Below are 13,194 nucleotides of genomic sequence, written 5' to 3'. Positions count from 1 at the left end.
TAAAGGGAGCCAGGAAACAATGGGTAGAGTGGAGGAAGGAGAGTGCTTCTGGGACAGCCAGAGAAAATGCCTGGAGCTAAGAGATAGAGTGTCTTTTTGTGCAACAGAGAGAAAGCCAGTATCTCTGGATCAGAAAGTAAAAGGCAGGGAGTAAGATGTAAGAAGACCAGAAAGGTAGGAGGGTGTTAGCTTATGAAGGGCTTTGAATGCCAAATGACAGTTTGTAGTTGATACTAGAGACAACATGGATCCACTGGAGTTTATTGAGTAGAGAGATGACTTGAACAGGCCTGTACTTTAGAAAAAATCACTTTAGTGGCTGGAGAATGCGATGGAGTGAGAAGAAACTTGAGACAGGCAAACTCACCAACCAACTAACTATTGTAATAATCCAGACATGAGATAATAAGGCCCTGTACCAGAGCAGTGTCCGTGCCCAAGACAGACAGACGGGGTTGTATTTGAGGGGTGTTGCATGGCTCAGTGAATTGATAGCCAGGACCAGAGACGGGAAGTCCTGGGTTCAAATTTGACCTCAGACACTTCCTAGCTGTGTGGCCTTGGTCAAGTTACTTAACCCCCATTGCCTCACCCTTACCATTCTTCTGTCTTGGAACCAATACACAGTATTGATACCAAGATGGAAGGTAAAGGGAGACAGAGACAGAGACAGAGAGATAATGATAATGAAGAATCCTGGATAACTCCTAGGTTGTAAACCTGAGGGACTGGAAGGATAGGGTTGCCCTCTACAGAAACAGGAAAGGTGTAAGGGTGTAGGGAAGGCTTTGGGGGAAAAAATGGCCAGGACAAAATCCTTAGGGCCACCTTTATTAGAGGGTGTGATCTGGGAAAAGATCCTGAAAAGGAAGCAGAGAAGAGGTCAGATAGATAGGAAAAGAATCAGAAGACTATGGCACATGTTGTTCTATACATGGAACTTTAAACAGAACCCAGCAATTAGAAATAATAGTTATGCATTTTCCTGGTGGACTCTAAGCTCAATTCATCATTTTCTTTTCAGAAACCAGAAGGGAGAAGCAATGAGTGATCTGCCTACCTTAGAAACTGCCCAGTGTTCTGGCATCTTGGAAATTGCCTCCTCTTCCAAAATTCCCTATTTCTTTGGAGGGTACCACCATGCATCAAATTACCTAGCTTCAGAAACTTCTTATTTGTGACTCCTTACTCTCCTTTACCTCCATATCCAATTAATTGCCAATTAATGTTTCTAACACAACATCTTTTTCATCTGACCCTTCCTCAATCTTACACGGCCATCCCTCTAGTCTCCTGGTTAGTCTTTCTGCCTCATCTCTTCTCATTCCAATCCATCCTTCACATGGCTGTATGAGTGATCTTTCTAAAGTGTTAGTCTGGCCATGTCACTACTTTATTCACCATATTCCAGTACTTTTATTGATCCTAGAATCATATATAAAACTCTTATTTTTAAAGCCCATCACAACCTGCTTACCCCACCATCTCAACCTTCTTAAACATCATTTCTCTTCCTGTGCTGTACAGTTGAGGCAAACTGATCTTACCCATGATCCCTAACATCCCTGTGCCTTTGAATTGGCTATTCACCATGCTTGAAATGTACTCCTTTCTCACCTCCACCTCTTATAACCCTTTATTTCCTTCCAGACTCAGCTTAGTGCCTGCTTCTAAATGAAACCTTTTCCTGACAGCCCCCATCTCCTCCCCAATTTGTACTAATATGTTGGTTCCCCAGAAAATCGACCATCTCTGGTTTAAGGTACTCTCTGGATCTTCCCTTCTTCTAAAACTATAGGTCAGGAGCTTTTGTTAGTGCTTTTGCCTTTAATAGTGAGCCAGAGGGCACAGTTAGTCCAAAGACATTTTACTATGATAGCACTATAAGATCAATAATAACAAACATTCTCCCTATGTACCTGGAATGTTTTTTCCCACAACTACAAACATACAAACAGCATCTGTGGGGTCAGAGGACATTCATGTAGTAGAGAATACTGGTAGAGAACTGCACATGTAGAGAACATATATGGCATGGGCAGTTCATATCTTTGCTTTTCATCGGATATCCTCATTACTACTTCCTCTGACTATAGACCTTTCCTAGGCAGGTAGCTCAACTGGACTAACTAAGCTAGATTTCTGATAGCCAGAACTAGTTCAGCTCACAAGACTCTTCCTGTCTTGTGCCTTAACTCACTGTATCTGTTTACTGCTGAGTGAGTAGCTTCACTTTTCCACAAATGATAGTTCCGCTACACAGTGTGGTTTATGAAACAAAAGATAAATCCATTCCCAATCCCTACCCAGAACCCAGGAATATAATTCCCTCTAATAGCTGTGGGTTTTTTTAATTGCTGGATCTCATTCCTGCTATCAGAGGTCATACTTCTCAGACTCAGAATTCTCAGACTGCTGTCTTACTTCAGCCCTCCTTAGAGAATGTCTGGCTCAGTAAAATTATAATAGTGGGAGACCTCAATTTATCCCTTTTGGACCTAAATAAATCTAATCATAAAATAAACAAAAAAGGGTTAAGGAGATTAATAGAATTTTAGAAAAGTTAGATATGATAGACCTCTGGAGAATACTAAATGAGAATAGAAAAGAGATTACTTATTCCTAATTGTGAGTAGCACCTTCACAAAAATTGGTTCTATATTAGGAGATAAAAACCTCATAAATGCAAAAAAGCAGAATACTAAATGCATCTTTCTCTGACCATAATGCAATAAAAATTACATTAATTTTTTTAAACATCTGGCTTTTTAAAAGGGACATGGTTAATCTATTGACTATCTGTTCTCTAATTCCATCAAGTGTGACTAAAAGATTTTATATACCATAAAACGATAATAGTGAAAATTCTCCTTTTTAAAACAACAACTTCAAAGTTTCAGCTAGCTAGCAGGGTGGGTAGAGTGCCAGGCCTGGAATTGAGAAGACCTGGGTTGAAATCTGGCCTTAGACACTTCCTATCTGTATGACCCTGGGCAGGTCCCGTAACCCACATTGTTTAGCCCTTACTGTTCATCTGTTTAGTATCAATTCTAAGACAGAAAGTAAGGGTTTAAGAAAAAATGGCAAAGAACTGAAAATGGAGGGAATACCCATATTTTGGAGAGTAGCTGAATAAATCATAGTGTATGAATATAGTATAAATTATTCTGTAAGAAATGAACAGGATAATAAACCTGGGAAGGCTCATATGAACTGATGAAGAGTGAAATAAGCAGAACCAGAGCAGTTTATACAATAAGAACAACATTATAAAGTCACACTATTTTGAAAGACTTAAAGATCATGATTCTGGAGGACCCATAATGAAGGAAATTATGTTAGATTCTACTCTAGATAGAAAAATAATGGACTCAGGACAGTTCAGATATATTTTTTTGGACATAGGACAAATTTGTTTTACTTGGTTATTCATATTTATAGCAAGGGTTTTTGGGTTTTTTATGTAGAAGAGGTAGGAGGGAGAAAAAATAGGTTTTTGTTCACTGAAGAAAAATTAAAAACAAAAAACCTTGTCTCTATTATCTACCTCTTATTCTTACCTCAGATGAGGGGTAGAAATCAGTTAATTGGGAAGCCCTGATTTACTTACCTCCCTTCCCCAACAATATAACCAATGCGTTTGTCAAGTCTGATACACAGTATGCAATTCCCATAGGCACCAACCTTCCCAAAAAGTGAAGGCAGATTCATTTTTTATCTTTTCTTCAGGGATAAGTTTGGATGTTATCATTACAGATAATAAAGTTTTGTTGGGGAGGGGTTCTTTTCATTTCATTGCTAGTCATCATGTATATTGTTTTACTACTTTGCTTACTTCACTTTGCAAGTCTCACTATACTTCTCTAATTTTTATATTGATTATTTTTTATGATCCAGTAATACTTACATTATATTTCAATTCCCTAGTCTTAGTTAACGTCTATTTTGTCTCTAGTTCTTTGCTACTTCAAAAAGTACTATTATGTATTTTTTTCTGTATATGGGATCTTTCTGTTTTTCATCCCTAGATCAAAGGATATGGACTTTTTAGCTATTTTCTTAACATAATTCCAAATTACTTTCTAGAATGTATAGACCTATTCATATCTCCATAAAAAGTATATTAATTTATCCATCTTTCTGCAGTTTCCTTCTAATAGCTATGCCCTCTTCACTCATATTTCCCAATTTCAGGGATGTGAATGAAAATCTTATAACTATTAATTTCATGCTTTACTATTAGGCCATTACCTTCAACTCTATCACAGGACCAGAGAATCATATGGAGTAGGAAGAGAACTTAGGTAACTATTGAGGCTAACCCCTTCATTTTATGGATAAGGAAATTGAGGTTCAAATAGGTTAAATGATTTGCCCAGGGTCCTGTAGCTATTCAATTAACTATCCTTCCTATTGTATTTTTTTTAACCCTTAACTTCTGTGTATTGGCTCCTAGGTGGAAGAGTGGTAAGGGTGGGCAATGGGGGTCAAGTGACTTGCCCAGGGTCACACAGCTGGGAAGTGTCTGAGGTCAGATTTGAACCTAGGACCTCCCATCTCTAGGCCTTACTCTCAATCCACTGAGCTACCCAGCTGCCCCCTTCCTATTGTATTTTTACTGCAGTAGTTTTCTCTGGCTCCTAGCTCATCGTGTACATACCTGCCAGAGTAATCTTTTGAAGATACCACTTTAATCATGACATTCTTCAACTTAGCAAGCAAAGATTTTCATCACAGAGGGTCCTTTCCTCCATCATCAAAGTGCCATTCCCTTTACATGGACTCCCCTTCCCCTCCTTTCTAGACTCTCCCTAATACCTTCAGGACAATTTCCACCAGACTGTGATCAATCAATCAACAAGAATTTTTTTTAAGCACTTGGTATGTACCAGGCATTCTATGCCTTCTCAACTCTCCTTTAGTTTATATTATATTATTTTGTACTTATTGATACATTACTTTGTAGTTATACTGTCTATATTGTAAGTTCCTTGAGGGCAATGACCAAGTCTTCTAATTATTTACCACCTTCCCATTTCCCCTAGAATAGGGCCCTTTACACAATTGGCATTTTTATTAGTTAAATTCTTGTTAATGATCTGATTGTCTTTCATTTGTCCTATTTTTTTATTCAGCTGCCCACCTGGTTCACAAACTCCAATTTTCAATAAAAATTGCATTTTCCTTTTGACAAGAAATATTTTGCTAAGCCTAGATTCTAATTATCAGGATTAAGTGCTGATTCCCCCCACACACACCTTCCCTGCCCTATGATTTTACGCTAAATCCTAAATTCACTGCTTAATCTATCCAAGGGCTTGGTATTTTTAGTTATCATCATACCAATATTTTATGGTAGTTCTTCAATCAAGCTTGATAGGAGAAGAACAAATTTTGTTTCAAATTGGATTTTTTTCCTTTTGCTGCCCATTTGAAATCAGTCCTATGTCAATACTATATTAATTGCATAGGTATTATTTACTTTTTTTAAAATTGTCTTTGTGTTTCAGGAATATTTCCCTTTTTTTTTAACCAGTGAGGAAGAGGAAATGTTAGGATTTTTCCATTGAAAGGAAGAAATGTAATCTAATTAGCCCATTCTCTGGGTAACAGAAGTCTTAGATATTAAATAATCTTTAGTACTTCTCTCACTTTTTTCTCTATAAAATATTTTGCTTAAAAATACATGCACTTATGTAGGACCTGACTTCTTTATCTAAGTGTCCCCCCAAGCAGCTTCTTTGCAGCCATTTGATAATAAGAGTATTCTGAACAGAGAAGTGACGTTTATCACTATCCTGCTGGTCCACAGTTAATTAGGTCTTTATTTTTTAAGGACATTAGAATTAATGTTAAAATAAGATATAGGTATTTGGATCTGACTTGGTGTTTGGTCAGTGATGAAAAATTTAGAGAGTAATACAATTGAAGAGAACATTTTATCTCTGCCAATAAACTTAAGAATTATAGTCACACATATTATTAAGAGGATGGGTTTTTTTCCACTTTGATTAAACAATATTTTTGTTTTTATGGCTGGCATTCTCACTTCATGCTTCTGTCAGATTTTTTCCAAATTGTTGTCCAATATGATTTATTACACTAATATACCCAGAGCTGTTTGTTCATGATAAAACTTCCTCATGAGAATTGCCACTAATTAACATACAAAATGATCTAACACAATTTAATTATTTGGTAATGTTTTTCAGAGTTTTCTTAAAGATGAAGCCTTGCAAGTTGAGGCCTGAACTTATCCTGGGTCATGACCTCTTTGCAATGTTGCAGTCTTGTTGAACAAGACAGAAAGCAAAACATAAATTAGCACTCCATTATAAGCCACTGTGCATTTCCCAATCTTTCATCACTCTGCAGGTCAGAGTCATGGCTAATATGGGAGTTTTGCTAGGGAAGTAGCAAGTAGTAAAAAATTGTAGCTTCACAGACTAAGAAAGGAATATGATCTATTATTACCTCTTTTTGTGGTTAGTTGTGTTTTCCAACACAGACACAAGAGAATTGAAAGTTTAAATTATATACTGCTAAGTATGAATGAGCCTAAAAGCAAATCAGAGACAGTTCCTCCTTTTTGAAAGAGCCCTAAGTTTATTCAAATTTTTGTAATTTTCTTTCAATTGAACATTTATTTTCACTCCCTACTTATTTAAAAAAAATTTCACTCCAGGGGCAGCTGGGTAGCTCAGTGGAGTGAGAGTCAGGCCTAGAGACAGGAGGTCCTAGGTTCAAATCCGGCCTCAGACACTTCCCAGCTGTGTGACCCTGGGCAAGTCACTTGACCCCCCATTGTCCACCCTTACCAATCTTCCACCTATGAGACAATACACCGAAGTACAAGGGTTTAAAAAAAAATTTCACTCCCCATTTACCATTTTTTCTTAAAAAAAAAAGCAAAACTAAAAACCAAACCTTTTAAAAATATACATACTCAAGAAAACGGATTCTGCCATGTAAAAATATATGGGACAAATCTGGCCTCAGACACTACCTGCGAGACCCTGGGCAAGTCACTTAATCCCCACTGCATAACCCTATAGTTTTTCTGCCTTGGAACTGATACACAATATTGATTTTAAGATGGAAGGTAAGGGTTGTTTGTTTGTTTTTTTTTTTAAGTTATACTTGACATTCTTCATCTTAACTCCATCACCTCTATCAGGTTTGGTAAGTGGCATTCTTCATTGTCAGTCAGCTAGAATTGTGGTCGGTCATTGGACTGATCAGGTGGCTTTTCAGGGTTGTCTTTACAATGTCGTTATTGTATAAATTTATTCTCTTTAATCTGTTCACTTTATTCTACATCAGTTCATATATAAGTCTACCCAGGTTTCTTTGAAACCATCTCTTTGGTCATTTCTTATATCAGCATGATGTTCTTTACCTTCCTAAGGTAATCATCTGGAATTCTTGCCCTAATTTTTCTGCCTCAGGTTTCAGATTGGGTTGGAGGCTAGAACTGAGACCCAGCCAAACAGCTGCTACTTGCTTCTAAACTTCAGTTTGGGACCACTCCTCAACCTGGAATGTCACCTTTGAGTTCAGGTCCCTCCTTAGTTCCATATTGAAACTATGACTTGAAATGAGTAGTGAATTCACAATGCTACCAGTTGGCACCTGTTCCTTCAACCCTGTACAAGGTTGTAGTCCTCTTCTTGTCCTGGTTCACCAACTCTCACTGCACCAAAATGCTAGCTAGACGCTATCCCCATTGTTCACAGACTATTCTGTTTGCATTTGTCAACTTGCACTGAGGGAAAAAAGTGACTCTGTGTGTGTGTATTTTGCAATCAAGACTTATCTAGTACATTTCGTAGATGTTTGTAAAGAAGTTTTCAGGGCGAGCTTGGCTGGCCCTCTTCTTTATAAACCCCACTATCATGACTGGACTCCTCCTAATAATGACTACTTTTTAAAAAAATATTTATTTTTAAGTATTTTTTCATGGTTACATGATTCATGTTCTTTCTTTTTAAAATTTTAAATTTTAAAAATATTTTCCAGGTTTATATATTTCATTTTCTTTCCCTCCCTTCTACCCTTCCCCCTCCTAGATCCAATAAGCATTTCCATTAAGGTACAAATGTTATCATTTATACCTATTTCCATATTATTTTTTTTAAACAATGAAGACTGGTAAAAAAAGCATACGTAGAGTGATTGGATTCTTTATGTTCACAATTAGTAAGTAGCTGACTTAGAATTGAATCTTGAAGGAAAAGAATATATAAATTTTCTGTTGAGCTTTTACAGCCCTTCACAACCTGGGCCCAACCTATCTTTCCAACCACTTTTGACCTCAAAAAGCATTATGTAATGACATGTTATTAACAATAACAGCAGTAGCAATTTATATGTACTATTTATGTTGGCTCTTTTAACTTAATGTCGGGGGTGGGGGGGAAGGGAATTTTACCTGATTAAGTGTCATATCCTTTTTTGACTGCCACATTTTCTATGTTTCTATAAGTTGCCATGGTGCAACAACGCGGCTGTGTTACTTAGACTAGACTGGACTTACACCAAAGCCTCTTGACTTAGATTTTGCTTTTTGTGCATTATAGTCTTGGCCCAATGGAAATCCAAAAGATGAGAAAGGCAAAAGATAGACACTAACTTTCTGCTTAGTTTCTGAATTGCTTTAGAGGATCAGTTGATGGAGCTGTTTAATTGGAAAAATGGAAAATTTAGGGAAACATGATAGCTTTTTTCAAATATTTGAAGGGTTGTCCTATGAAAGAGAGATTAAATTTGTTCTCCTTGGCCCTAGATGGCAGAATTGGGAGCAGCACCTAGAAATTACAAAGAAGCAAATTTAAATTGTCAGTAAGGAGATATTTCAGATGGTAGTTTATCCCTTACTGGAGGTCTTCACACAAAGACTGAATGACAATTTGTCACCTATGTTGTAATGAAAATTCTTATTTACATGTGGATTGTTAGATGATCTCTTAGGTCCCTTCTACCTCTGAGATTATGTGATTCTCTGACTGACAGGAATGTAATGTTGCAAAGAAAGAACCTGAGCCTAGGAATTAATGATCCATTATTCAAAATTTTGTAACTCATATTTGTAATGTAATAAAGTTCTAAGTTTCGTTAATATCTAAAAATTGGGCTGAAGGCTTATATTTTAAAAGTGCCCCTCTCTTATCCTAGTCATCCTCCAAAGTATAATTCAGTTAAACATTAAGCATTTATTGTGAGGAGCACACACTTGGGGTTCCAGAAAAGGAAAAGATGATTTTTGCCCTAATAGAAATCATGTTTTAATATGTTCAAATGGGATAAATCTATATCATTTTTGCTAATAAGTTTATGAAAAAATAGCATAACTAATTAATGCATTGAAAAAGGCTGAAGATAAATTAAATGTGCATTAAAGACCTCCCACCTCCACAGATTAATGGGTTCAGAGTATCTTCTCATAGCTCTTTTGAGCCACATTCTTTATAATTTTGCAGTATTCATTTTTATTAGGGGTCATTCTTTCCATTTATATTTGTCATTGTGTTTTCTAGGCTATGCTTACTTCATATAGATTTTTACATGCTTTTCCATGGTCATCTTATTCATAATTTCTTACAACACAATAATATCACATTACATTCATGTATGACAATTATTTAAATATTCTCCAATCAAAAAATATTTACTTTGTTTCCAATTTTACTATCACAAGAAGCATGGGTTTAAATATTTTGGTATATAGTATTTGAAGATTTCTGTTTCTCATCAATGGCCTCCTTGAAGTATAACCCTAGGAATAGAATCACTGAGTCAAAGGATATTGACATTAGTTATTTTATTTGTATTATTCCAAATTGCTTTCCATAGTTGTACTGATTCACGGCTCTACTCACAATACACTAGTGTACCTATCTTACCACACAGTCCCTCCAACATGAACTCTTCCCATCTTTTGTCATCTTTGCCAATTTACAGGATGTAAGATATGAAACCTTGGCATTTTAAAAAATTTACATTTCTCTTAGTATTGGTGATTCAGAGTATATTTTCATGTGGTTGTTAATACTTTGAATTCTTTTGAAATTCATCTTTTGAGAACTGTTTGTTAATAGCTTTGGACCACTGATCTATTGGGGAATGGCTATTTGTTTGGGGCAGAGTAGGGATACCAAATCCGTTTGAAAGAAATTTGATACTAATATTTTCCCCCCATTCAACTTCATCCTTCTTATCCTAGATGCATTCATTTTGTCTGTGCAGAAGCTTTTCGGATTCATGTAATCAGTTATCTGTTTTATCTTTTGTAACTGACTTTATCCTTTGGTTAAGAATATATATCCTTCCCAAAGCTGTGATAGGTATATGATCTGTTTTTCTTCTAATTTTTTATAGTATGATCTTTAATATTACAAACACCTATCCATTTGGAATATTTTATAGAATCTAGTGTAAAGTATTTGTCAAAGCCTAGTTCCTGCCAAATTGTTTTCCTTTTTTTTTTAATCAAATAGTGAGTTTTTTCTTAATTTATGTTTTACACTTTATCAAATACTAGATTGTTTAATTTCATTTTTTTATGCTCCTTTGTTTACTCTGTTCCATTTCTTCCCCCCACCTCTTTCTTAACTAGTACCAGATGGTTTTGATGACTGCTGCTTCACAGTATATTTTGAGGTCTAGAAATGCTATTCCCCTTCTGACCCTACCTCTTTTTATCATTTGCCTTGATATCATTTGGCTCTTTTGTTTCTTTTGTTTCTCCATTGAATTTCACTATCAAGTAATAAAAAGTATCCCTTCAATAATTTGATTGGTATAGCATTAAAAGTGTAAATTCACTTTGCTAATATTGTCATTTTATTATTTTTTATATTGACATGACCCAGCCATGAGCACTGACCCTTCCCCCAGCTGTTTAAGTTTTTCATTTCTTTAAAGGAATACTTTGTAATTGATCTAAATAAGTTTTCTGAGTGTTTCAGTAGATTGATCTCCAGGTATTTTATGAAATTTGTAGTTATTTGGAATGTGATTTCTTTCTATTGCCTTTTGAGTTTTGTTATTATATGTGAATGACTTTTGAGGTTGCAATTTTGCTGGGGCTATTGTCTTAATTTCTATCTTTGCTAATTCCCTGTGGGATGTTCCAAGTATATCATCGTATCATTAACAAATAGGGATTGTTTTATCTCCTTTTTATCTGTCATCATGGGCTGTGAAAGGCTATACAAATGGAACACAAATTCTTTTGTCAAGTTATACTAGGCTAGAAAGTCTTTACAGATGGATTCAACCATAAATTGAAGACCTTTCAGCAGAGTACCAATATTTAGAGGTGCTCATCACCAAGTTAACCACAGGATGAAATTTTTGTTCATTAGGGTTGCAGACTATTGGTGAAGGGAATACTTCAAACTGATGAAATCACTAAGCTATTAAAACTTAAAACTGCACTGAGTCTTTGGGAATACCTGGTATATTGCCATTGCCACTTTACAGTTTCCTGATTTTGTTCCTTGTTTTGACTGGAGAAAAAGAACTCTGTAGAAGCTGCCCTCATTTTATTCTAAATCTTATTGTTAATGACCTTTCTCATTGTTTTTTTAGAAAATTCTGAATATATTATTTTTCTTTCTCTGTTCATTTTTATATCTTGGATTAAATGAATAGGTTTTATGCATAATTTTCTTCTCTTTTAGCATTCCTAAGACGAATTCTCTAAATTTTCAAATATTTTCTTCTTATGCTCAGGGGCGCAAACTTCTCATCATTGGTACCACCAGTCGCAAAGATGTCCTGCAGGAAATGGAAATGCTTAATGCTTTCAGTACCACCATTCACGTGCCTAACATTGCCACAGGAGAACAACTGATGGAGGCTTTGGAGGTGATAATAAATAATGAATTGATCCATACATACTATCTCTGAAATTTGTTTCTCTGACAGAAGACAATGCAATTGTAAATAAATTAGTAATAGGATGTCTGGTAACTTCTTTCAGTTACAATTCAACACATAGAAAAGTATGCTAATGAGGATACATTTTGCCTGAAAGGGAGGAAAAGTAAATAGATGCAAATTCATTGCCTACTTCTGGATTATGGTTATCATAGGCAACACAGAGAACTGAAAGACATCGCTCACATTTAGAAACCCAATGCACAACATGGTGACATTGCTAATAGGTTACATGGAGAAAGAAGCATAGATCATGAAGTGTAAATTATCTAGAACATTTGTGTTGGCTTTTAGCATATTTGCCTGCACATAATTAGAATCTATATTATTGTTTGTATTTCCAATATAAGACATTTTTGCAGAAACAAATGCAAAATTTCAGACACTACAGAAAAAAAAATGACTCTAAAGGCCCTTTGTAAAGTCCATTACTATTTAAATGTTTAAATATTTAAATTTCAGTGGGTATTCCAAAGTCCTTGAACCTAACCCCAAGTTAGTTGTTTTTATTTTACCTATTATGGTTTTTTGTTTGTTTTGTTTATAAGCCCTTACCTTCTATCTAGTATCAGTTCTAAAACAGAAGAGCAGCAAGGGATAGGCAATCAGAATTAAGTGACTTGCCCAAGATAACTCAGCTAAAATTAGTGAACCCAGGTCCTCTTGACTCCAGGTCTTGTGCTTTATCCACTGTGCTACTTAGATGCCCCTATTTTTACTTTATCAAGTACTCATACACATACCTACAGTAAGTATCTAAATGATTTCACTGATTATAGTGACGTGGTGGCAAAGGGCTTGAATGTCAGAGAAGGGACTTTCTTATCTTTTGTCCCAGTCTACTAACACAATGCCTGACACATAATAGGCATTTGATTAATGTTTGTCAATTAATTGATTAGTTAAAAGTTTCTCTGGGTGATCATTGTAGCTTGTGAATTCTGCTAAATACTTGAATGGAATGACCATTATGACTTATTATATAGTATTATTATTATATTTTTAAATCCTTCTGAAAGTGAGAAATCCCAATAAAATGGCAATTGTACAGTTGGCCTTTTTTACTTTGTGTGCCTTTAATATTTGTTTGAGGAATAAGTATATTTTCCCTTTAATTTATTTTGGAGGAGTTCTGTAGGGAAATGAAACACCATTTTTATTATGTTATGATAACATGCAGCATGTTTCTTGAAGTAAAAACTGAGTTTTTCATCATGATAAATGTTTATGTTTAAATTTTTTCTATGGAAA

The 13,194-nt window shown here is 35.4% G+C and overlaps 1 protein-coding gene across 1 annotated transcript in view; it reads left to right on the top strand.

The window, feature by feature from the left end:
- Positions 1-13,194, top strand: part of NSF (N-ethylmaleimide sensitive factor, vesicle fusing ATPase) — a 188,112-nt gene that overhangs the window by 162,877 nt on the left and 12,041 nt on the right. Inside the window, exon 17 of the mRNA XM_044675961.1 lies at positions 11,737-11,871. Coding sequence (XP_044531896.1) covers positions 11,737-11,871 — 135 coding nt within the window. The remainder of the gene's footprint in view (positions 1-11,736; positions 11,872-13,194) is intronic.

This window comes from Gracilinanus agilis, chromosome 4 (genome assembly GCF_016433145.1).
Source record: "Gracilinanus agilis isolate LMUSP501 chromosome 4, AgileGrace, whole genome shotgun sequence".
Taxonomy (NCBI): domain Eukaryota; kingdom Metazoa; phylum Chordata; class Mammalia; order Didelphimorphia; family Didelphidae; genus Gracilinanus; species Gracilinanus agilis.
This window is presented reverse-complemented; position numbering and strand designations above follow the sequence as displayed.